A 26,286-nucleotide genomic window follows, 5' to 3' on the forward strand; every position below is an offset into this window, starting at 1 on the left:
TGTTTTGTCCAGGCCGAACGATGATCAGAACCAGATATATAGGCCATTTTATTGAAAGGAACCAGTTTTATGGGGTGGAAGATTGGTGGAGACTGTTCTTAGCGGGTGAAAATCTACAGATAATAGCCCCAATGAAATTTCTGGGTGAGATACTTCACACAAACTAAACAAGTCCTCTGTGTATCTGCAATAATATGAAGTATAGATGTAGGGACTGAGGATCCGATTTTGATTTATAATAATGTGATGTTTTCTTTGTCCTCGGTTGTCTTCCCATTTTCTTTAATCTTCTGTGGTGAAGGAATTTGATTATGTCTGGAATTATATAATTTTGAAATTAATTCAAATGGTTGTAAATATGATGAATTGAAAATGGATTTTAGAAGAGGTTGGTTTTTAGTTTTTTGACAGGTTTGTAATCAACCAAATCAATAAAAAAAATAAAGTCTAACAAGGATATCCCCCACCCTGCACAGCAGAAAAAGGACCAAGAAAGGACAAACAAACTTGAATTGGCATACAAAGAACACAGTCACCATTTGTGGTCATTGGGGACCCTTCTGTGCATTACCGTGGCTGTGAGTACAGCCTGGGGGTACAAATTGCACAAAGGAGGGATACAACTGCCACTAGCCATTCAGATTAGCTGGTCAGTGTAACCAGAAAGTTAAATAAGCAGTGAGAAAGGGGATACAGTATAGACCCTCAGCACTCCACATAAGGTGGGGTGTGCTGATCTCACAAAAGAAAAATATAGGAAGGATACAAATATCCCCCTGCCCTTGGGAATATGTGTCCCCAGAAGGAAAATAACAGAAAATAAAAAGGGAAACCCAGAGGGCTCCCAGTAACACTGCACAACGAGTGCTGTGTGCTGCAGAAGTCAAAGACAGATGCCATTAAGCAGGACTTTAAGAAAAAGGTAAGATATAGACAATGATGCCAAGGATAGGGTCAAATAATTAGTGAGTGGGGGAAAAGGTTTCCACCCACTCAGGAGAACTGACAAAAAAATCCAGTAGTCCAGCAAAAAGTGCTGGGGGACTCACATGTTATGGGGATTTCTCCTATAAAAATGGAAGATCTACCCAACAATGACCAATCCTCACTCCACAGGTCATGCCAATATGAGGACAGATGGGTACTTTAGAACAATGACATTACTTGAAGGAGTTACTCCAGCAGTATCCACATGTTAAACCTACCCTGCAGGATTCTTAGATCATGGTCAACTGTACTGACCCAAGATACAAGAGAAGAACTCCAGCAATGGTCTGACAAGTCTTGTTTAGTTGGACAACCAGGCCTCAAACAAACTTACAAAATAGTCTGGTGCTGGTGGCCTCAGATGTGCAAAGACATTGAAGAATAGATCCAGTATTGTACCACTTGTTCTAAAAAAAAAAAAAAAAAACAAAAAAAAAAAGTTTCCCGCTGGTCTCTTGCAACACCTAGAGGAAGCTTCCCAATCCTGGAGAAAGACTTGTGGTGGATTTTGTTACCAACATGCCCCACTACAAGAAGGCAGTTATTTGGGCCATTATAGACACTTACACCAAGATGTTAAAGATGTTAAACACCATGCTGTCAGCAGAGACTTTAGTGTTCCACTTCATTCAACATGTAGTTCAGTTACATTGAATTCATGAAGAGGATCTGATTGAGGACCTCCGTTTACAAGCACATTCTGGCATGCATTGGCAAGACTGCCCTTTCAGGTACTACATTCCACCTTGTTCTGTCCATAAAACAATGGAGAGACGAGAGGGTCAATCAGATCATTGAAATAGATCCATGTTCTATTAAATCATGCTCAAGATAATTTGACAGATGATCTTTTGGCTCAATTTGTATATAAGCATGGTCATGCCTCCATTGATGTCTATTCGTTAGCTTGACAGGGGTACATCCAAAGTCCCTTCTTGCACATGCACCAACCGCTAGTTCTGCCCAGTCATCACAGGAAGTTGTGAAACAAATAGATGTACATAACAGAGCAAAAATGAATCTTTCAAAAGCCAAGGAACAGTACATGAAATATGCAGACCAAAAAACTAAAAAAAGGAGACTGGCTCCACCGTAAAAGGCATATGATTTAGTGTGACTCTAGTGAAAGTGGTATCTGCATTGTTCATGATGTTAGTTGCCCAAACATTAGCGTTTTCACCCTCTGTTCCATGTCCCACTTCTGTAACCAGTAAAGCATCCCACTTGCAGCACTTTGTCCCATTGCCTTCTGTTTGAGATTCAGGAATCAGGGTGATGCAACACAGACTTCAGACAGAGGGTGTGGGGTGGGAAATCTGGCTCATTGGAAGGGTTGAGGTCCAGGGAATGATTTTGGGAATCTGGAACATCCATCACAGCCGATAAGTTGGTGCATTCGTTTGATGTACGTCACTCTCAGAAGCAGAGACCTTCCAGGGGGTACTGTCGGATAGCCCTGTTTTAGGGAGAATTCTCAGAAATGTGCTAATTCCTCTCTACCTTAGAGACCGCCAGCAACTTTGCTGGATTTTGAGGACTTGAATTTTTAACCTGGAGAGAGCGAGACCCTTTTTTTCCCCACTCATTTATTTTTAATGTGATTTGAACTCTGTTTCTTTTGTTTGGGGAGTCTGGCAAACTCCATAGGCATCAACTTTTACATTGTGTCACACAGCACCTTCAGTGCAGCGACAAAGGGAAGTCTTTCAGATTTCCCCATGGTTTAAATACCTTCTCTTGGATAAAATACTGTTTCGAAGAACAGTGAAGTGAAATTGACTTTACTTACATCGTAACTTTCTAGACCCAGCACACACTATCTTACAATAGGGTGCTGGAGGGGTTACTTAGTATCCCCTTTGTCTAGCTTCTCATGTAACATTTTTATGTTACCCTATCCTCGATGAATGGCTGGTGGCAGCAGTTTACTTTTAACTACCATGGTGTGCATTTACCGCGGGCTACGTTTGCAGCTGCAGTAAAGCGCCCAAGGGTGCCATTTTTGTCAAAATGGGTGCGGTCGTCTTTTTTCACCATTTCTTTGTGGAAAGGTCCTTCTTGAGATTTACTCTGCGCGCCAAACCAGGTTTGGTCCCTTTGTTCGCTTTGCCTTTGGTGGGATTCACGAGTGAAGCCTGCCTCTGGTTCCGGGGTGTCTGGCAGCGGCAGGAAGCGAGGGAGGTGCCTGAAACTCCCTGTGATTAGACTCCTAGGAGGCAGAAATGCACTCTTAGGTGATTGGCTGGCTGGCTGTCCGGCAAGGACAGCCACCCTGCTGGGTGACTGACAGCTAGGATGGAATGAATGGGAGAAATCTGCATAAAAGGCATGGCTTTTTGACTTGTAAGGCAGAGTCGACCACTGGACGAAGGAATCCTAAGAAGAAATTGGAAGAGATGCCTGCTGCAAGACCTGGACTGTTGGCTTGCCTGATGAAGCCCTGCTACTGTGCTGACACTCCAAATTCGTTTCGACTACTTGAGTTGGTGGGACGAATCAACTCCAAAGTAAGCCACCTGGACATCTTCTCGGAGCTGGTTGAAATTCCACTGCAGTTGCTGCTGGAACCAAATAGCCAGGGAGAGGAACACCAGATTGTGTGTGTTGCTTTTAAGTTGGCCAAGAGCTCCAAGAAGATCCTCCGGACTCCCAGGACGCAGGACTGACCGAGCCTGAGCCACCTCAGAGTGCTGGACCCCAGATGCAAGAAAAGCCCAGCTCAACAGCCAAGAGTCTGTGGTGGTGCTATTTGCTTAGATGCAAGGAGCTGAAATCGCAAAGTGCCACTAAATAGCAGTTGGTCCTTTTCTGTCGCTGACCGTCCCATTGCAGTGCAGGAGTCCTCCAGACGTCCTCCCTCTTGTCCCCACGACTGAGGCCCAGGAACCCGGGATCAGAAGAGCTGCACAGGAACAGAAGCCAGCCAAAGCCCTTTTCTTCTAACCAAAAGGTAATGTACAGTCTAAGAGAACTTCCCTCTTGTCGTGCAACCTCACTTGTTCTCTGCTGAGACCGGTCTGGGTTGCTTTGTAGAGTTGCTAACAGCTTCTTTACTTCACAAGCCTTAAAAACTTGTGGCCCTACTTTTGATTTCTTCAAAGGCTTCTAAAACATTGTGCAAGACTTTTACCTACCTCTGAGAAGTGCTTTAGCTCACCTAGATTTTTGCCCAATTGACTTTGCCCTAACCTGGCTCCCTGAATGACTCTTCTTCCCTTTGACATTTTGTTTGGTCTTCCTTCCAGGAACGGGTTAACTAACTTTGCATTGTTTTTTTTTCCAAGTACTTACCTGCTTTCAGAATATTTGTGAGATATCTTGTTTTGTCCTAAAAACCTTTTTCTTCGACAAACTCTTAAGTCTGATTCTAAATGCCAACAGTGATATATTAATGTCCAGTGTCCTAGTTACTAGTGTCACCTGAGGGTGTAGGAAGTGTCTGTGTGCCATCCCAAAAGAGTACTTACTGATTTCGAAATATTAAGAGTGTGTATTTTGGAGTGTGTTCCTATTATATTGCCCCTTCTGAAGAAGGCTTATTCAAAATGATTTAAATAAATTAATAATTGTTTAATCAAGAAACCTTGTGTGTAAGAGTTTATTTTAATACTTGCCACTGTGAATCTCTGTCTAACTCCACTACAACTCACATTGACCCCTCTTGAGATAAGCCTGGCTGTTCAATCATGCTACCAACCTGTGTAGTACTGACTTATACCAAAGGTTGGGTTCCTATTGCCAGGTCAGGGTTGTTGTAGTGCATCCAAACGGTACTGCATACAATCTTGCCTAACACCCAGTGCGGGAGCCTACAAGCAGCTCTGTGGATTGGGAGACACTGACCTGACACACATGGCATGCAGCCATAAAGGGGTCTCAGAAGTGATTTCTATTGTTAGAAATGTAAAGAGCAAGAATAGGATTGTTAAAAAAAAGGATCCTGAAAAAGTCAGAAACGCACAAAAATACTAGGGTTCAAAGTGTTGCAAGCTAAAAAGATAGGCCAAATGAAGCATCTTGCAACTAACATGGTACAACTAAAGAGCTCAGAGCTAGACTGGCCCGCTGAGACACTTTTGTTGGAGCCTAAACATATTCCCCCCCACACCTCCAAAATACCTTTAAATGATTAGCATCGATTAGAGTGGGGTCGAAGATGCAATAAAACAAAGGAAAAATAGCACTGCATTGAGACCATTTTTTTATTGTTCATCAAAAGCATTGCACAGTTTATGTGAGGTTTTAATGTAAAACCTCTAGTTACACATTCTACATCTGCTGTACAACACTCAGGGTAAACACTTACAGTACTGGTCTCTATCAACAGGTTTGTTGCAACTTCCTATATCTGTCCAGCAGCAGGATGCTGCTGATGTTCAGAAGGAGGAGGGGAGCCAAAATGGACGTGGGGGAATGCAGGAGATCTCCTCACGCTATATTATATGCAGGGAAATATGCAATATTCCTACCAACACGACTCAAGACTCTTCTCTTCCCCAAGGGAGAGCTATTCTACACAACCTTTGTGTAGCTCAACCTATAAGCTGTTCAAGGCACTTTTGGCTTCCATTGTCAGAATGATGGGATACTGGGCAAGACTGCACAGCTGCTTCAGAACAGAGTAAATTTACGTAATGGAGAGAAAGCAAAATGCTTACTTTGAAATGTCAGTGCTGCCCACATACAGCATACTGGAATGCCCCACTTTCATACACACGTGAGCAGTACCCAGTCATACACATGGCATACTCACATTCTGGTATCAAATACTGTGCTTCAGATGGCCACAGTACAGCAAGTCACAACTCATGAAATCCCAACCTGCTGTATAAAAACCTTCCAGCAGGGAATAGTATTCACCGATATGTCTCCCAGCTTCTTTCATCCTATGCAAATGGTTTTTCTTTTGGGAGCTAGAAATTATCATGGTTATTTTTTATGTTTTCCCTCTTAAAATGCTATTCAGTGATTTCAAAGGAGTTGGCACATGTCTGTGACAAAACAAACTCCAATTATCCTTCTAGTTTTGGGAGGCCCACCGTGTGCTGGCAATGTCCATACCTACCTACCTACCTACCTACCTACCTACCTACCTACCAGTCAGCAAGGTTCAAGTATGCTACTTTGTCAGGAGAATATCATACAAATAAGAAATAAAAAAAATACTGTCATAGGGTTGTTGCACATCCCCTCTACCATGTGATGGCCCCGGCAGCGCTGGCTCTTCCGATTGCATTACCAATGTACACATACACTTTTCACTGTAAACTAAGACCATTAAAAGCACAGGCATTGCAGTGCCCCCAAATATCAAAAGCCTATAGGCAGAATTCTACAAGCCGGTTCTGTCTCTTGTCAAGAGTGTCCTGCACACAGGTCAAATACTGACCCAGCTCACAGAGGCCTGGATAAGAACACGTACCTTTCACAGATCAGCAGAAAATAGTCTCTGAAAACAGAACCAATTCACCCAAAAAATTTGAAACCTAAAACTTGTGTTGAATAAGTGTATCGGAGTGAACAACTCCAGTATCAGAAGCTAAACACAAAGACGTCTCGGAAGCCAGATGAATCACAGACGGTCCAACAACGTTTGGCAACTGACATGGTCTTCGACGGACTGTAAGAAAAACTGGCCTCTTATGGGTCGACAAATGAGACGTGGATGTAGCGGGTGCCTTTTGTGGTTGGCAGTCCTTCGTGGTAGTGTGTCAGACGTCCTGGATGCATCAGTGCCCACCCCTTCCGGGGGGCTCTGATGGAGCAGTTATACCGTAGGAAGTTACAACCCCCTCCCTAAAAAACAAAACAAAACAAATGGAATGTAAACAGACATTTTTATAAAAACATCATTAATTATCTGCACATCTGACCCTCTACAACAAAAAGTGGATTTGACAAAGCCAACTGGGAACATCCGGTCTGGTTTTTCATGTGCCTCGCCACACAGAGGAGAGCTGGGACCAGGGTGTTCAGTCTCTTATGTGCCAGTATGGACACAGCAATGGGTATTAATACATTTGATATGCGTCAGAAAACCTGCTGCGACTATAGCCTTCACAGCGTGCTTCACATGGGAATAGTGCATGGATTTCGAACATAAAACAGATCCATATGGACCCAATCAATTACCAGAGCTTCACTATAAAATCCGGTTTAAGGGAACATGTGGTTGGGTTGCATAGTTCCTCGTAGATAAAGGAAGAACTAAAAATAAATTGCTAATAAAGATTTTTTTTTTTTTAAAACAAGAACAAAACAAAAAAAACACTGATCATTACCATTTTCTCCTACACCCAGCATGTGCAGTATTATAGATAAAACCAGTTGGGAGAGCACAAGAAATTATCGAAGACTTACCTCATAGTCCGTGCCCACACTGTTCAGAGCAATGTTAATGGTGAACGTAGAGGCATCGTGATGAGGCATGAGAGACGGTTGTTCATCTGGCTTGTATCGGACGACAAAGGCCAGATCAAACAGGGCCTACAAATCAAGAACAAAAGTCAAGTTGCATAATCAAAAGGGACTGCCTGCAATCCCTAGCACTCTACATTGTACCACTTTGCTGCCCTCCCAACAGTGATCTGATCTGAACTCATTCTATCTGCTACAGTAATTAGTTGCCTCTTTCTGAACTTGCTGTCTTAATCACAGGAATGAGCTTCCAATATCCCAGGAATGAGCCGTCACTGAAGTTCACTGTCCAAGGAGTGACCCACTCATGCCAGCCACTGTTACAGGGGTGAGCCGCCTCAACCTGGCACTATCCAGGTCAGAGTTTATGTAGGTTGCATTTATCGTAGAGGTACGCCATCACTGTCTGCGTCTTAAGGAGCTGCATCAGGCATCAATTAATCCTGTTTACCAATGAGGTGGGAGCTTATTTTACCCATCACCGTCTCATGTGAAGCTGAACTGTACTACTAGGATAGCCCCCACCTATTTAAGTGACATCTACAAATATCTATGGCTTGGCCTCTTCAAGTAATGGAGCAAACAGCAGACATACTGAAGGTTCTCTAGAAAATTATTTAGGGATTCACTAGAAACAATTGGTGCACTACAAAACGTTCTTCTCCTGTTTCCCTACTTCGGAGGAGTAGGAATGGGGCCCTTCAAACACCTGTGAAATGGCTTTTGGAAACGTGCTCATTACCTTATGACAACCAGCTATATTTTGAACTACTGCAGTCTTGATATTACACATAACAATGCTCACACAAAAGGATGTTCCAATTTGTTAGCAGTGCCTGTAATGCAATAAGTATATCTACTTTGATGTGTTAAACATTTGTGAAAACTATTTATTTGCGATTTATAGTGCCTTTAATGCCGTCCTCCAACTTTGATGGGCTGGGGCTCGAACCAATGTTGCACAGCATTGCCCTGTTCCAAAGGTGGGCATATTGCTCCATGCCATTCTCCCAGTCAATAGTATAAAATTAGATGGTTAGCCAGGGCTGTACTTGTGATTTTCAAATTCCTTTTCCCACTTTACAGCAGACATTCTGTTTTTGTTTTGGGTCTTTCTTTGCCCAAACACCTCCTATGTTTAGAATAAAAGTGTTTTATCAACCAATTGAAGTTATCATGGAACCGCCAGGAAGTAGCGTTTAACATCTGAAAGAATACTGTGCAATTTAAGGACCTCTGATGCTACTGGAGCATTTCGGGTCTTGGGCCCGCCTATGTACCGAGGTCTTATCCCTAGAGGCTTAGGGCCCCATTGTGATTAAGTGATCCCGGGCAGGGCAGTCAGAAAGGAGTGTGCAGCGGGTACAAATTATACCAGGCATTACATGGTCAGGGGCCACATGGCTCCTACCCTTAACACCAACACCTTTGAACCAAATCACACAGGGCAATCAGTGACCTCTCAGTCCAGCGCCAAGCAGTAAATGATACATATCCATGGAAGTAGAAGCACCCCTTCCTTATATGGACATGAATTGCACTTCCTTCATCCTGATTGACTGCCACTTCTGTGTCTGGATTTCCCGCTTTTCCAGAACTAAGGGTATGAGATGAAGGGGCATGTGTGAAATTCGAGGAGGTGGGGTAGGCATAGGAGATTATCACCTTCAGTTCAGTTACTCTCAGACCCTAATTTTGATGCGACTTTAGCACTACAAAAGTGATATAGATGTTCATGGTGTTACTTGTGTCCCATCAAAACAGATGTGAAACTTATCAATAATGTAGTGAAAGGTGGCAGGGGTAAATGACTAGCCTGGGTACCATCCTGTTACAGCACAAATGCATGCTAGAGCCCCGAGGTGTGCAACCTGCTGCTCTCTAGAGGTTTTGGATCACGATGCCCATGAGCCACAGCACTGGAAATGGGGACTATGGCTGATGTTGTAGTCCAGAGCATCTTGAGGGCCAAAGGTCACAGACCACAGCCTGGCCCTCCTTTGAAAAAGAACCACAAAGTGGATAGCTTTTTAAAGGTGCTTCTTACATGGAAGTGCTATAGAAAAGTATGATATTAGAAAGAGCAGCACTGTTTAAACTACACTATGCATCACTGCCACCAATGTATAGCTCATTTTACTTTCAGGTAGAGGAGCTTAGCAAGATGAGTGCTGTCCTCGAACATCTGTTTAAATTCAATTGTTTTCACCTTTCTTATCAGAATTGGAACTAATCATAACATTTGAGGTCCTGTATTGAAAACTACACTTGTGTTCCATGTCACGTTTACTTGAACGTATCCCAAATAATTGCATTTATTTTTGTATGGTATCCCCGAGGCCAATGTAATTGTATTGTATGGCAATATTTGTATAGCGTACACAATAATAGTACCTTAAAGCAGTTAAAACCATAGAAGAAGTTGGACCTTATCAGATTAGGCCGTGAGTGTTCCTAACAAATATATTCAGAGAGGAGTTGGATGTGACTGCTGACAGTAACTTGGAAATATACCAGTAAAGATTCGGTAAGAGGAGGTGATGCATCATGAAGAGGTGGAGACCCAGTGTGAAGTGGTGGTGAAATCACAAGGAGGTGAAGATGGTCAAGCAGTGGAGCAAAGTGAACAGAAGAACAAGTAGAGGAGAGAAAGAATAGCATAGAAAGGCTTAACCAGAGAAATGAGCAACCCCAGGTACATCAATCAGTTGTATGAGCGGATAGGAGGAGGAGGAGGAAGCATGGGCATGTGGCAAGATCGCAAAGACCACAGAACAAGGAAAAAGAGAGGGAAAGTAGAAAAGAATCCCCGCAGGTATAAGGACACCCATGTATGGCAAGGAGGTTTACGAAAGGTAGGGGAGTGGGAAACAAAGTCAAGTCCCTTAGAGGGGAATAGCCATACCAAACCAGGCTTCAGTGGTCAAGTCCTTGTTGGAAGCTCTGGTGCATAGCCTTGTGATGGGCGCTGCCTTCCCGCTGCCTAGCCTGAAGGCATGGGTGCACTTGGGCCCAGAGACTCAGATGGAGATGTCTTTCAAAAAGTAAGAACACCCAAAATGAGCAGCAGAGGAGCAACCCAGACAAGTGAAATAGCATCCAGAAAAGGAGTTGAGGTACAGGGTCACAGGGATACCCCCTCAGACTTTAAGTGACCAAGACTACATTGCTTTTTGTTTAAAGGAGAGGCAAGACTTTAAAAGGATAAGAAACCCCCTCTGGCCACCAGGTTCTACCGTAGCCACCTGCCATAACGCTACAATCTCCTTGGCCAAAGGGCTGAAACCCAGAAGTGGAACGAAGTGGATGATCATGTGTTGCACATCATTTATAACACATTCATGTAGGCAAGTGAGAAATATAAACTGAAACGGGTGTCTGTATTTTGATCCTACACAGCTTCGTGACAGAGTATCTATGTATCACATTATTGCCCACAGTCTGGGGTCCTTCAGGTCTACGATTCACGCAAAGAGTGAGGTACTTATTAGACTGGCGATTAGGTGCTTGCAGAGTCACAGTATTTGAAGCTGGCAGAAATACGTTGCAAGTGGCATCTGTGACTTGGAGGAATCCAAGACTGGAGTTTGATAATTGGATACAACTAGGGTTTGGCATATGCCGAGTTGGGGGATCAGCCTGTCTGGATAACATTCTAGCCATGGGTTAATTTTCTCTTTTATTTATAATTAATAATCAAAAATCAGATCAAATCAAAAGCATATCTTCCAAACCAAACCTCGATTTGTGAACAAAGTCAGACCGATATACCCAAATAGCCACTGGTAGCACTGCTGGGCCAGTGCCACATAAGTGCCATGCATGTATTTCTATTTGGCCTGGGTTCCACAGATGCCCACAACTATCCTGATCCTGGGACCGTGAACCCGTTGCTTGCTCACCTTCGTGTAATATCCTGGGTATCTAGCTTCGGTCACAGGCGCAATGTAATCCAGCAGGAACTTTTGCCACTCACGCTCGAAGCCAACTTGGGTCATGTGGATATCAATGGTTGGGACATTTTCATACCCACCTTGAAGCCTCTGGTCCTGAAATGACAGCACTATGAATATCAAAGCACCTAATTCACAAAAGCAGGCAAAGACAAAATCCAGCTTAATGATGGCAAGATTGTACAATGCATGTTAACCCAACGCAGTAATGTGAAAAAATACCAAGGGCATAAAAGCAGTCAATCTGGATTTTCCCACTAGACAGCTGGAGTGTCATTGCACGACATATCTAATGCAGTCACACTGCAAAATACCAGGGCACCCCACACTAACAAAACTATGCATGCACCATAAAAATGGCAGGATTATGCAAGTGAATAAAAATCCAGGGCCACCCAGTCACAAAGGGAATGCCAACTTCAGATAGAGCTACTACATGAGAGGATTGGAATAAGCATCTTAATCGGAAACACGTTCAAAAGCAAAATACAACTCTTTCTAAATTCACTAAACCAGATAAGTATACAGAGCAGGTGAATAAGCAGGCATTGGCACAGCAAACAGTTTTGGCTTTTGGGTAGATACAAGATTGGGGTGAGATCAAGCCGGATTTGCATATGGTCTTTACCCTTCTGCAATGGCTTGGCAGGCTGAAAAGCTATGGTCTGGAGTGTTGGGTAAGAATTGATGCAGTAACACTCTGAGACTACACAACATTTATCTGCTTGGCATTAGGTAACCCACCTTTTGGTATAGGTCTGTACTACACAAGTTGGTAGTGTGGCAGTGTGAGTGAGCAGCCAGGCCTATCTCAAGGAGGGGTAAACGCGAGTTGTAGCAATGAAATTCGTAAATACAAGTAACACGTACACTCAAGGTTTCTGTTATAGTTATTTAACATCAATCTTTAAATAAGCATTTTTTTTAAAGGCAATTCATGTAACAATGTAAATATACTTTAAAATACTTTTCAGGATCAGCACAAGTTAGTGGATAATCTTTGGATATGCTTCTTACACAATTCCTACACCCTGAGGTGACTTCAATCACAAGGACAGTAATGGCAGTTATATATCAAACTAGTTATACTTTGCAGATTCCGAGGTTGCAGAAAGGAAAGGTTTAAGGAAGGAAAAGGTTAAACAGGTACCAAGTATATGTGAGGACACTTAAAAATCTCCCTAGGAAATCTAGACAAACCTTTCCCATCAATAACAGTCTAAAACAAGTTATCACCTATGAGGGACAGCATGGGCTAGAAGAGTCTGCAGAGAGCCAGGACAGCCAAAGTCAATTTGACACAGTCTATGAAGCGGAGGCACATCAAAGTCTTGCACAAAATTAGAGAATTTGTTAAAATAAAATCACTTGTAGGTTCACAAGCTGCCAGCCTGTGGAAGAAGATTTGAAATCAACTCTAGCACAGCCAAAAAACAGTGAGGTAAGTACCCCAAGTCTAAACAGTAACTCTGGTTTGAAGAAGAGTGGTCCAGCTGGAATCTATAATGTTACAGCAGTGCAGAACCCTGCGTTCCTGACCCTCAGTCGTGGGGACAAGAAGGAGGACATCTGGAGGGCTCCTGTGGCAGTAGTTTGGAGGTCATCGGCAGATACAGGCTCTTTTCAGTTCAACGGCACTTTGTGGTTTCAGCACTTAACAGCACCATCACGGATCTCGGATATCATTTGGGCTTCCTTCACTCTTTGCGACCGGCACTCTGGTGAGGGGACTCGAGCTCTGGTCGGATTTCAGACGTTGCACTTCACTACGGATTTCTCGACCCCTGGTACTCGGTTCTTGAAGCAGCAAAGAAGTACAGCCAATCAGGGAAGATGGTCCAGTGGAGTTCGTCTTGGGATTAGTTAGTCACTAACCCAAGGAAAGAAGTCGTCCCTTCCGGAGCTTCGCTGTCGAATTGAAAAAGGAATTTCAGCGCAGCAGCAGGGCTTCACCGGGCAATTCAAAGGTCCAGTAGGATGCAGCAAGCTTTGTTCATGGTTTCTTCGTCGGGTATTTCTCCAAGGGGTCGACTCTGCCTCTAGTCCCAAAACCCTCACATTTTAAGCAGGTTTCTAGGCTGTTAATCACACAGCAGGGTGGCTGTCCTAAAAGGACAGCTAGCCAATCAGGACTGGTTGCATTCAGGCATTCCTAGAGACAAAGGACAGGGGAGTTCCGGGAACCTCTCATCCTGCCTTTCCAGAGACATTGGCGCCAGAGGTGGGCTTAAAGGCTGAAGCTCGCCAAAGGCAAAACGAACAAAGGGCTCAAACCTGGCTCAACACACAATAAAACTCAAGAAAGACCTCACAAACAGAAAATGCCGAAAAAAGGAAGACCGGGCCATTTTGACAAAATGGTCACCCAAGGCTGCTGTACTGCAGCCGAGGATTCAGCCTGCGGTAAAAAAGCACAATGGTAAGAAAATTAAACCACTGCCACCAGTCATTTAAAGTAGTGAGGTTAACATAAAAATGTTAATTAAGAGTGTGTAGGATAAAGAGGCTACTAGATAACCACCCCCGCCCCACCAGGCAGTGCACATAAGATGGGGTGTGGTGGACCTAAAAAGAGAAAAGGTAATTAAAGTCAATTTCACTTTACTATTCATGGGAATGGTAGTTCACACAAGAAAAGGTATTTAAACCTTATGCAAAATCTAAAGGATTCCTCTGACACTGCACTGAAGGTGCAGAGTGCGTCACCAAACAAAAAAGTCAATGCCTGTGGAGTTTGACAGACTCCAAACACAGAGGAAACAGTCCAAATCAGGTCAAAACACATGAGGGAATGAGAAAAAGGTCACTCGCACCAGGGTTAAAATTAAAAATGTCCTTAAATCCAGCAAAAGAGCTGGGGGTCTCTAAGTTTGAAGGGAATTAGCACAAAAATGAGAATCCTCCCCAACATGGAGGGTTGCCCAGAGCTGAGCAGTGGTTAGGCCTTCTGCCTCTGCCGGAATCCCTGTGTGGCTTACCCCAGCATCCATGCGTCTTGAAGGTAACATTAAAGCCTAATGGCTGGCATTTTGTGACTGTCTTTAAAAATTTCAGAACGTGTCTGCATTTAACTTGTGCTCCGTGCCCAGTACACCCTCCCAATCTACTCCCACCAGCAGCTGCCGAAGCCTAGGACTTCTCTGCACTAAGTCCTGCTGCTCACCCTACTGCTCGCCATGCTCCCGTTTGTGACTGTAATATCATGTGCCTGCATAGTGCTTTTACATGGCCCCCCACTTTTGCGAGATGATGACTAGACAAATGTATCCTACGTGCTGCATCCACTGAATTACTGCCTAACTATTAACTATTGACCTTAGACTGATGAAAGTAACAACAGCCCCTACTATTGTTGTATGATCAGCCCTTATAGGGGTCTATAGCATTTAGCTGAACCATCACTGCTTTACCAGTCACATGTACTCATAGCCTTCACTGTGTCCGCCATATTTAGACTTACCTTCATTGCTTCAAATCATTACATGCATCAAAACTATTATTGTTACTAGGCTACATTGACTAGCCTAGATATGCCCTGCGCCTACAATTGCATTTAGCCTATGTGTGTTTTGCATTGACTAGCCTAGATGTGCCTTGCGCCCACAATTGCATTTAGCCTATGTGTGCTCTGCATTGACTAGCCTAGATGTGCCCTGCGCCTACAACTGCATTTCGTTTATGTGTGTTTTGCATTGACTAGACTAGATGTGTTCTAACTACAACATAGGCTAGGTATAGCACAGAAGTCCCGCCAACCCTTCATTTACACTGAATCAACACTTAGATGTTAGTATGTCCTCAGCATAGTTTGACAATGACCTCTGCCTACTCGACTAAACTAGCCCAGACGGCACTACTTACCTGTGCCATCATAACCATTATGGCCACTGCCATCATAACAATCCCTCCTAAGGATAGAAATCTGAGACTTAGGTCTAGATTGTCTCCTATCTATGAACCTTATAGAAACTTCCCTAACAACGTCAATAATCGAACGACTACCCGGTCTAAGAACCCCTTCTCCACATTAACCCAAACTACTAATACCACGGACAAAACTCCCCCTAAAAATCACACTTCCCGAGATACCCTCTCTCACAAAACCTTGCTAACCGCCAACCCTTACAGTACCCTAATGCTAACAGGGTCCCTCAAACTCTAGATCAGTGGTAGCCCATGCTACTGAAATTGCAGACATCTTAAATAATGACAATCTAGATTCACTGGCCATAACTGAGACTTGGCTACATGAGGCCGCAGGACCAACTCTCATGTTAGCAGTTCCTGACAACTACCAAATCAGAGTGGACAGGCCGAATACCAGAGGTGGTGGCCTAGCCATCATCTTCAAAACAACCCACCCTATTAGACTTGCCACCTCAGCTCCCTTTACATCCTGTGAAGTACTAACAGCCAAATTGCCCTTTCTCCAACAACCGTACTCTAACTATCCATTTGATATATAGACCCCCTGGGCCTCTAGGCACCTTCAAAGACGACCTAACCAGTCTTCTAGCCGACAACACCAAAGATCACTCCCAAACACTACTGTTGGGAGATTTCAATCTAGGCTTTAATGATACTGACAACAAACATGCTGAATCTATTGCTGCCTTATTAAATGACCACGGTTTTACGCAAAAAGTCCTTTGACCAACGCATATCAACAGGAAGAACCCTTGACTGGGTATCTGAACTAAACTGTAACATCAACATTACCAATATCGTCCCACAATCCTGGACAGATCATCACTTAATACATTTCTCTGCCGCATTAGACCTCAGCCCCAAGCCTAATAATATGGCACTGCCTCTCCCTACCAGAAGTAAGAAGGACATCACTGCTGAAAAGCTTATCCCTCTTCTCCTGCCTGCCATCTCTGGAATGGAAAATAACAACCCTGACGCATTGGTAAATACCTTTAACAATGCTATGGCTAAGGCACTGGACATGATTGCTCCTGTCAAACTGCGCAAAGCTAGGCAAATAGCGCACCTGAATGCCTGGTTCAACCCCCCAACTCAAATTTTAAGATCACAAAAAAGGAAACTCCAGTCCATTTGGCGTCACTCCCCTTCTGAAAATTTGTGAGAATGTACAAAAAAGAAATAACCAAAGCCAAAAAGAACACCTTCAATGACAGGATTGAGAAAGCTAAATCCAGCACTAAAGAATTATTCTCCATCCTCGTGAACTAGAATCCCCAATTCAAACGGTAGAAAATGCCCCAAAGGATAAAGTATGGTGTGCTAACATACAAAATGCTCTATCGAATAAAATCCTGTCCTTACAATGCAAAATTTCAACAACAAAAAAAAGGCCTCACTACCACTCACTGACCAACAAACTAGTCAACCTTCGCTGACTAGGACAACCACACCTTTTAGATTCAAGACTATCTCCATAATTGAAACAGAAAAAATAATCTCTCCCTCAAACCTTCTAACTGTAAAGGCGAAACATGCCCGGCAAAGATAATAAAGGATGCAGCTAGAGACCTAGCCCCTTTTATCTCCAAGCTGATAAACTCCTCATTTAAAACTAATACAGTACCGGCCAATCTTAAAGAATCCTAGCTCCTCCCGTTACTTAAAAAACAAACTCTGGACCCTTCTATCCCTACCAATTACAGACCCATCACCACTGTGCCATTTCTACTTAAAATTTTAGATAGAGCTGTTTACATACAAATTCAGGACTATCTACAAGCCAACCACCTACTTGGCTCACGACAATCGGGCTTCCGCCCTCTCCATGGCACTGAAACGGCGCTGCTAGACCTCAAGACACAAATTGAAGAGCTAAAGGATAATGGAAAAATAGCTTTGCTACTCCTACTGGACTTGTCGGCAGCGTTCGACTTGGTGGACCATGCAGTGTTATGCAACCAACTCCAATCTGCCGCCAACTTCACCAAGGATGCTATAGCTTGGGTCCAATCCTTCTTAGCTAACCGGACCATGAGAGTCTTCTCTATTTCAGCCTCTGCCGACCCCATTAAAATAACCTGCGGGGTCCCACAAGGTCCCTGCGTCTCCCATACTATGTATAATATCTTCACCAAGCCTCTGTTTGACAAGTTGGATAGACTGGGTGTCACCTACACTAATTATGCAGATGACACAGATCCTCATACCCCTTTCGGGCAACTTCGAGACTGACTCAGCCTTGATGAACAAAATATACACCCTCATTCAGGCATGGATGGCATCCCATGGCCTCTGCCTGAATGACGAAAAAACGGAATTACTAATCTTAGGTTCTGAAGCTAATATCCAAAAAACTCAGCACAAACTACACATCCTTCAACATTGATAACAACCCTATCAAGGTGATGTCTGTAGTTAAAACTTTAGGATTCTACTCAGACTCCTCTCTCACTCTTAAAAAGCAAATCAATTCCCTTGCCTCATCCACAGCGTACACTTGCAAACTCAGAGCTTCCAGACCATACCTCTCGAGAGCGAGCTGCACCACACTAGCCAACGCTCTTATGTCAAGATTAGATTACTGTAATGCCCTGTACTCAGGAACCAACAAATACATTACAGACAAAATGCAAAGACTGCAGAATAACGCCCTGAGGGCAGCATTGAACATCCCTTACAGGGAACATATTACCGAATTCAGGAAGGAGGTTAACTGGCTGAAAATAATCGACAGAATTCTCCTCAAAACAGCATCCCTCACCTCCAAATGCCTGAATAACCTAGCACCCCCATACCTTATGGATAAAATTACCAGGAGAACAGCTACCCGCCCTACGAGATCTGCTAACTCATTCATGTTAGAGATTCCTAGGTTCAAACGCTCAACAGCAGGAGGAACCATTTTCCCTGTTAAAGCGGCACAATGTTGGAACAAATTACCAGTTGACCCCAGACTAGAACAACCCTACCCTATATTCAGACATAAGATACTCAATTGGCTACACACTAATGACACCTAACTGCCGAACTACACTTCTACCTCTGCACCCCCTACATGACCCTTTGTTCCCTCAAACTACACGGTAGATTGGTTACCTATACACGCATGGTTGTCTGTTATGTCACATTTGCATGCACCATGGATACAGGTTAAGGTAGACATGTAAGGTGGTATATACATATCTGTATATGTATGCGTGCATATATTGTTACTCATGATAATGCCTCCTTGACTTACCAAGACCATTGCTTTGTATTTAAAGTATCTTGTACCTGTATTTTTGCTCCTACTGCAATCACTGCTCTATGTATTGCTACCTTGTACTGTAACTAAGATTTCTTGTTTCTGTTTCGCCCGTCTACCTAAGGACTTGGTGCGCATTACCAAACAAATAAACAAACATTGATTCAAACCCTTGCAGCCATCAACTTTTGGTTTTGCATTTGCCATGTTAATAGTGCTATCTGGTCATAAAATGGCCAAAGCTATCTAAGCTATCAAATGGAGTGATTTCTTGGGCATGTGATGCAGAAGCCTGGCAAATGTCCATCTAATTCCCATTAAAAAGTAAGAACTATTGGAAATGCTTGTTTTTAACAGAAATAGAAAGCAAGGTATAGGGACGGATTTACAACTTCAATTTAGCCGTTACTTTTCAGAGAACTCCTTAGAGAGACCAAAGGCAGTCTCATAAACACCTTTAATTTGCTTTATTGCAAGATATAACTAGCTGAAAGAGACCACCACAGGAGATGTACTTTGGTGGGGGAGGGGCCAGTAGTGGGTGGGAATAGCTATAGGCATTAGCCAGTTCATTGGTGGTCCGTGGGTGGATAAAAATCTATACAACAGACACAGGCCGTCTGATCCTCCTCACATTGCATCTGCTGCCTAGATGTACTCCTATATAGGTAGCGCTGAGGGGCCACCTAACAGTCCAAACCCCAAAACAGCAACAAACTGGTCAACTCTTAAAGCTAAGCACCCTGAGTTTTGAGAGACTATGAGACTTGTGCTTTAAGACCGGTCTGAAAGTTGGTGGCGCAGAAGGGTGTTTTGAATGGTCTACCATGAAAAGATAGACCTGTGCATTCCGAAATTCTACAGCAGATGCTTTTATACCGTTCCGGCTAATGGAAACCATGTAAATGGGTATAAAATGGAGCTTGGCTGGAAAAAAGCGGCTCAGGTAGCAAGCTGCACGTTGCCAACCATTTTAGTTTATGCAGATCATTTCCTCAATGGTTTTAAAGGTTTCAAGTGCCTTGAGTAATGGCTTTGGCTATTAAGTGGAACCCAAGCACCAACTTGAGACATATATATACTGCTCTACAGTGCAACGAGGGAAATGGCATGCTGAAGGCAGAAAACAGATCTTAGTTGTCCAAAGGTTACTTAGTTCTGCCCCACAGGTTGTCCTTTAGCCAGAATTACTGTAGTTGCCCCCAAGCACCACAATTAGCTCTGGATCATAGACAGTGCTACAATTAAAGTTGGGGTTATTTTTGGCACATTGGCTCGGGATTTATTTCTGACTCATGGCACTTAACCTCCACAAATTAGGTTAGGCTCATAGGGCTTTATCTCCACAACAGGTTTGCCCTTTAAATTGGTGCTGTAGCCCACCACCACAATTATTTTATTGGTGCTCTATACTGTACCGAAACAATTCCCTTCAGTGTGCACTAGGGCAGGGGCATGTAAAAGGAGAAAAAAAGGGGAGTGGGAAATGGATACAAGGTACAGCATTAACAAGTAAACAATTAAGTAATAGCATTTGCATGCAGCACAAGGTATAAACATTCTTGCCCATCATAGTGCTAGAGTTGTTGTGGTGCGTCTGGTTCAGCCGTGGTGTATCCCCCCACCCCTCGGTAGAGGGGGGGGGGGGGGAAGTCAGCAAGCTGGTGCCATATAGTACCTAAGCAGTTGGTGATGTAGTCTATGTCAAAGTTATTATCTTGCAGTTTGGACAGTATTTGAGAGTCAGCCACGTAGAGACGGATCAATGTGGAGAATTTGGTAAGACTATCTGCCAGCACACTAGTGAAACTGTTGAACAGTTATGGCAGAATGGCGGAGCCATGAGGAACCATGTATAATAATACAAGTGAGGCTGGATTGGAAAGGCACAAGTTTCACAGTGGTGGATCAGCCTGGGATGGGCCACCCATGTATACAACTCGTGTATCGGATGAGGTTGACGGAGAAGTTATCTACTGTGTCAAACTGCCAACATGTTGGTGTGACAGCATAATTGGAAAAAGTTGATGAAATTGACCAGAGTGGTTGTAGGGATGAAAGCCATACCCTTCTTGTGAAAATGTTTTTCTATCACAGAAAACTCTTTAAGTTGCAAGATTTTATCTTTTGCAAGTTCTTCCCCATATGGGTGAGGGCAGGGTGGTTAGATTGGTGATAGGTATCTACTGTATTTCTTTAGTAGTGGTGTTACAACAACTTTTAGTTTATCAGGTACTATTGGGGAGTAATAACTTACAGAGCACAGGGAATTAGGATGCTGGACATGGGTTTGCCTGAGCTTTGGTGGCCTTCCTTTTCCCAATTATTTTTGTCAACTCTTGATACGACACGGGTGAAAAGATGGTGAACTTCACCTTTTAGGGTGCTCTGATAACTATATATCATTTAAAAGAGATTTTTTATTAGCATTGTCAGGGTAGATTATTGTAAGGGTAGATTTGAATGCACAATCTCCTACATTTGTGATTCCCCAGCACTTTTTGCTGGACTTGAGGATTTTTGGTCTGTTCCCCTGAGTGAGTGGGAACCTTTTCCCGCACTCACTCATTCCTTTACCCTATCTTTTGGGATACTTTGTATTTCTTTTTGCAACTCTTGGAGAAATGCATTCCTCCAAATTCTATGGCATCCATCATTGAATTTTGGTACACATTTGCAGCGTGGCTGGGAGCCCCTTGGGTTTCCCTTTTTATTTCCTGGCATTTTCCTTGTAAGAACGAATGTTCCCATAGTCAGGGGGTATTTAGTATCCTTCCTAACTTTTATATTGCAAGATCAGCACACCCTACTTAATGTGGAGTGCTGAGGGGTTGCACTGTATCCCCTTTCTCAATGTTCCTGTAACATTTTGGTTAGTGACAAGCAATTCTGAATGGCTGGTGGCAGTGGTTTTACCCTACCTACTTTTGCGCAATTTTTACTTCTGTGCACTACCACGGCTGTGAACATCGCCTGGAAGGGTCATTATTGACCAAAATGGTGGCTGTATTCTTTTTTTCGCCATTTCTGGTTTGCGTGTCACTTCTTGGTCCTCCTTCTGCCATGCTGGGTGGGGGAGGTCCTGGTTTGACTGGTCTTCGCTGGAATCCTTTGTGAAGCCCGCCAAGGCTCAAGCGTGTCTGAGGACAGGAAATGGAGGAGGACTCTGAAACTCGACTGTTCTTAAGTCTTCTGATGTGTCTGCCTGGAACAGGTTCCAACTGGGAAGGACAGCCACCACTCAGAGTCTGAATGGCTCATGGGTACAGATTGGCTGGGTTCCTGCATAAAAGGCATGGATCCTGAGGCTGAAGACAAGCTGGTCACTGGAACTGAAGAAACAATGAGGAAGAAGAGGAGCCGCTCACAGCCACTTCCTGACAACCGGAGATGCCTTCTGTGTAACTGCTCATGTGCGACCCCTCCTTCCAAGCGTCAGGAGAACTACAAAGAGGACGACTGTCTCCCATAGAATGGTGGGACCAATCACTCGTGAGACAACCTGCATTTCGAGCCATCCCACGACGAGCTGTGATCTTCACGGGCTGCAAAATGTCAATACCCTGGGACCTGTAGACATTGCGCAGTACATTGTCTTCCGAAGACGGAATCCTCCCGAAACTTTGGTGGACTCCTTCTGGACCTTCAGAGGCAAGATTCCACTCTTTAAAATCCCCTCACCAGAGTGCTGTACTGAGATAGCGAGACAAATAGACTGGGCGGTAATCGTTCTTCACTGGTGCTTCCCAAAAGGCACCAAAATTACAGAACCCAGAAGAATTCTTTGCTGAGAGCCTCTTCACTCGACTGCTGCTGTAAGATTCACTCCAGTGTCCCTTTGATTTAGTTGCAATGCAACTTAAAAAATATAGAACATTTTCAAATTTAAAAAAAAAGGAAAATGTATAGCTAATCATTAAAAATCAGCAGCATTCGATACATTGCAAGTACAAGCATTTAAAGTCCTTTCGCAAAGGAGTGCATAACAAATTACCAATCTGCAGTTTTGAATGTTACTGGCATTTTCGATACATTTTTCTTTAGGTTATCAACACTTTTCACTCAATGCATCATGTGGACTGTTAGGGAGAATTCTCAGAAATGTGCTAATTCCTCTCCACCTTAGAGAGCCCCAGGAACTTTGATGGCTTTTGACGACTTGATTTTTTTACCTGGAGAGAGTGAGACCCTTTCCCCCCACTCTTATATATTTTAATGTGATTTTTGAAGTCTGTTTCTTTTCGTTATGGAGTCTGACATACTCCATAGGCATCATCTTTTACATTGTGTCACACAGCACCTTCAGTGCAGTGGCACAGGGAAGTCTTTTAGATTTCCCAAAGGTTTCAATACCTTCTCTTGGATAAACTACTGTTTCCAAGAGCAGTAAAGTGAAATTGACTTTACTTACAATTGTAACTTTCGAAACCCAGCACACGCTATCTTACAATAGGATCCTGGAGGGGTTACTTAGTATCCCCTTTTGTCTAGCGTCTCATGTAACATTTGTAGGTTACCCTTTCCTCGATGAATGGCTGATGGTAGTGGTTTACTTTTAACTACCTTGGTGTGCATTTACCACAGGCTCCAGCTACAGTAAAGCACACAAGTGTGCCATTTTTGTCTAAAGGGCCGGGTCTTCTTTTTTCACCATTTCTTTGTGTAAAGGTACTTTACTCTGCACGCCAAACCAGGTTTGGTCCCTTTGTTTGCTTTGCCTTTGGCAGGATTCACGAGTGAAGCCCGCCTCTGGCTCCAGGATTTCTGGTGGAGCAGGAAGTGAGAGGTGCCCGAAGCTCCCTGTCCTTAGTCTCCTAGGAGACCTAAATGCACTCTGTGGTGATTAGCCGGCTCACTGTCCGGCAAGGACAGCCACCCTGCTGGGTGACTGACAGCTAGGCTGGAATGAATGGGAGAAACCTGCATAAAAGGTGAGGCATTTTGGCTTGGAAGGCGGAGTCGAGCACTGGACAAAGGAACCGAAGAAGAACTTTAAGAGGACACCTGCGGCAACTCCTGGACCTTTGGTTTGCCCAGTGAAGCCCTACTGCTGTGCTGAAACTCCTACTTCTCCCCTTGAGTTGGTGGGTCCAAAAAACTCCAAAGTAAGCCACTTGGACATCCTCTCGGAGCCGGCTATATTTCCACAGAGTTGCTGCTGGGAACCGAAACGCCAGGGAGAGGAACACCAGATTGTGTGCGCTGCTTTTAAGTTGGCCAGAGCTCCAGGAAGATCCTCCGGACTCCCAGGAAACAGGACTGACCGAGCCTGAGCCACCGGAACAGAGTGCTGCACCCCAGATGCAAGGAAAGTCCATCTCAACAGCCAGAAACCGCAGTGTTGCCATTTGCAGTAGACGGGAGGAGCTGAAACACCGAAGTGCCACTTGTTTGAAATTATCAGTTGCGGTCTGTGACCGTCCCATTGCAGTGTAGGAGTCCCCAGAAGTCCTCCCTCTTGTCCCCACGACTGAGGCCCAGGAACACTAGGATATGCAGAGCTGCACAGGAACAGAAGTCATCTGCTGCAATTTTCTTCAACCCAACGGTACTGTACAGTCTAAGAGAATTTACCTCTTGTCGTGTAACTACACTTGTTCTCTGTTGGTGAGACTTGTTGTGGTTGCTCTGTAGAGTTGCTGACAGCTTCTTTACCTCACAAGCTTAAACAGTTTGTGGCCCTACTTTGAATTCTTCTTTCTTCAAAGACTTTTAAAAACATTGTATAAAACTTTTACCTACCTCTGAGAAGTGCTTCAGTTTCACCTAGACTTTTGCTCAAATTGACTTTGGCTTAGCCTGGCTACCTGAATAACTTGTCTTCCCTCTGTGAATGTGTTTGGTCTTCCTTCCAAGAAAGGGTTAACTAACTTTGCCTTGGGGGGTTTAGAAAAGTACTTACCTGCTTTGAGAAATATTTGTGAGATCTCTTGTTGTGTCATAATAACCTCTCTCTTTGACAAACTCTTAAATCTGATTCTAAATGCAACAGTGATATATTAATGTCCCCAGCACCCTAACTATTGAAGTCACCCGAGGGTGTAGGTAGTGTCTGTGGGCCATCCCAAAAGGGTACTTACGGATTTGGAAATATTAAGAGTGTATTTTTGAAGTGTATTTGAGTGTTCCTGTTATAAATCCCCCTTCTGAGGTTTACTCCAACTGGACTGATAAATTAATAATTGTATATTCAAGAAACCTTGTGTGTAAGGGTTTATTTAAAAAAAAAAAAATGTATTACTTGTATGTAATCAACTTGTGATTTTTACAAGGACGAGTAACATTAAGAATTTCTTCATAGGAAAAATCCAAGTTCAGTGTTCTACACTCTGTCTCTGTTTTCCCTATACTTTCATTTTTTTTCATTTTGTCGAAGGGAATGTTCAGAAGTTTTGCTGTTGTGATGGTCAATTTGGTTTTTTCCCCCGATAGTAAGTCTGTTCCACCCACCACACGTCTTCTTCTAGAACTGAAGAAAGCATCCCAAGAGGTGAAAGATAGGCCCTTCTTTCTTGATCTAACATTTTACAGTGCAGTAGTCAATGCTTCAGATTTTCAGGTTCCTCAGGTGACTTACATAGTCTGCATTCTTTGGACACCGATTGAAGCCTAATACACATGATTTCACGTGTATGCATTAGATTCAAACGTGCTCTCAGGAATGTCTTCATTAGGTTTTTGTCAGGAGATTTTGAACAGTATAGCAGAGGGGCTTTTAGTTTGTTCACAGTTGGTGGCAGGTGTGTGGCTAGTTTGTTAGCTTCGGCTTTATCGATCGTATTGATACAGTCCATGAGCTCCATTGTATGCTTTATTCTCTCAGGGTTTCCAACCAATTCGTCTTCAGTGCAAGCTATTTCATCAAGTTTTGTTTTTTGCTTTACAGCCCATTTTTTTTTAAATGTTGATTTGGCAAGTTGAAAGTTCTGCAGCAATCAATTTGTCAATTTGTATATCGGCAGAGTGTCTTGAAGAAGGGTTTTTCTGTAAATTTGCATGGAATTCTGTTCCACTGATGACAGTAGGGATGGTAGCCCTAGGTCACGCCTAATATTTGCGATTGCGGCTGAATTGGGTAGACCCAGGACTGAACGCTATAGTAGACCTTCTATTTTGGTCCAGATTGAAGTCGGCATGGACAGGGTTGTGCCCATTCCATAAGTTAAGGCCGGGACGACTTTGCCTCTGTAGAATTGAATAGTGGGAACCAGGGAAAATTTACCGTACTGTTTGTCGATGGCTCTCATCTGGGCAGCTAGGTTCCTGGCTTTGCCCCAGAGGATAGATTGCATAGATGTTTCCTGTGCTGAATTGTCTATCATTATGCCCAGGTATTTGTACTGCTCAACTACTTCAATCTTGGTATTTTCCATAAACCAACCTTTATTACGTCTGTTGTAGGAGCAATTTTTTGATAAAATCATGACTTTCGTTTTGGCTTTGTTTATTTCCAGGTTGTTTGAACTTATGTATTGTGCCAAATTAGATAGTTGCCGCTGTAATCCTATTTCCGTCTGATCTAATATTAGATTGTCTGCGTACAATAGGAGAGACATGTTTAAGTTTCCTATTTTAGGTGGAAATGCTCGGACTGCGGCTCCTGTCTCCTTCAAGTCATCGAGAAAGCTGGTAAAGAGGGCCAGGGCTAAAGGACAGCCCCGTTTCACCCCACGCTCTGCTGGAATCTCTTCAGACAATGCTCCTTGGTTATTGAGTCGAACTCGTAGTTTGGTAGCTGGTATTGGTAGTCGTAAG

The 26,286-nt window shown here is 43.5% G+C and overlaps 1 protein-coding gene across 1 annotated transcript in view; it reads right to left on the reverse strand.

The window, feature by feature from the left end:
- Positions 1-5,171: 5,171 nt before the first annotated feature.
- Positions 5,172-26,286, reverse strand: part of PLOD1 (procollagen-lysine,2-oxoglutarate 5-dioxygenase 1) — a 103,374-nt gene continuing 82,259 nt past the window's right edge. Inside the window, exons 17-19 of the mRNA XM_069609908.1 lie at positions 11,307-11,453; positions 7,348-7,473; positions 5,172-6,783 (exon numbers count right to left, since the gene is read on the reverse strand). Of these exons, the coding sequence (XP_069466009.1) occupies positions 6,628-6,783; positions 7,348-7,473; positions 11,307-11,453 (429 nt within the window). The 3' untranslated portion in view covers positions 5,172-6,627. The remainder of the gene's footprint in view (positions 6,784-7,347; positions 7,474-11,306; positions 11,454-26,286) is intronic.

This window comes from Ambystoma mexicanum, chromosome 8 (genome assembly GCF_040938575.1).
Source record: "Ambystoma mexicanum isolate Mex_15411 chromosome 8, UKY_AmexF1_1, whole genome shotgun sequence".
Lineage (NCBI taxonomy): Eukaryota > Metazoa > Chordata > Amphibia > Caudata > Ambystomatidae > Ambystoma > Ambystoma mexicanum.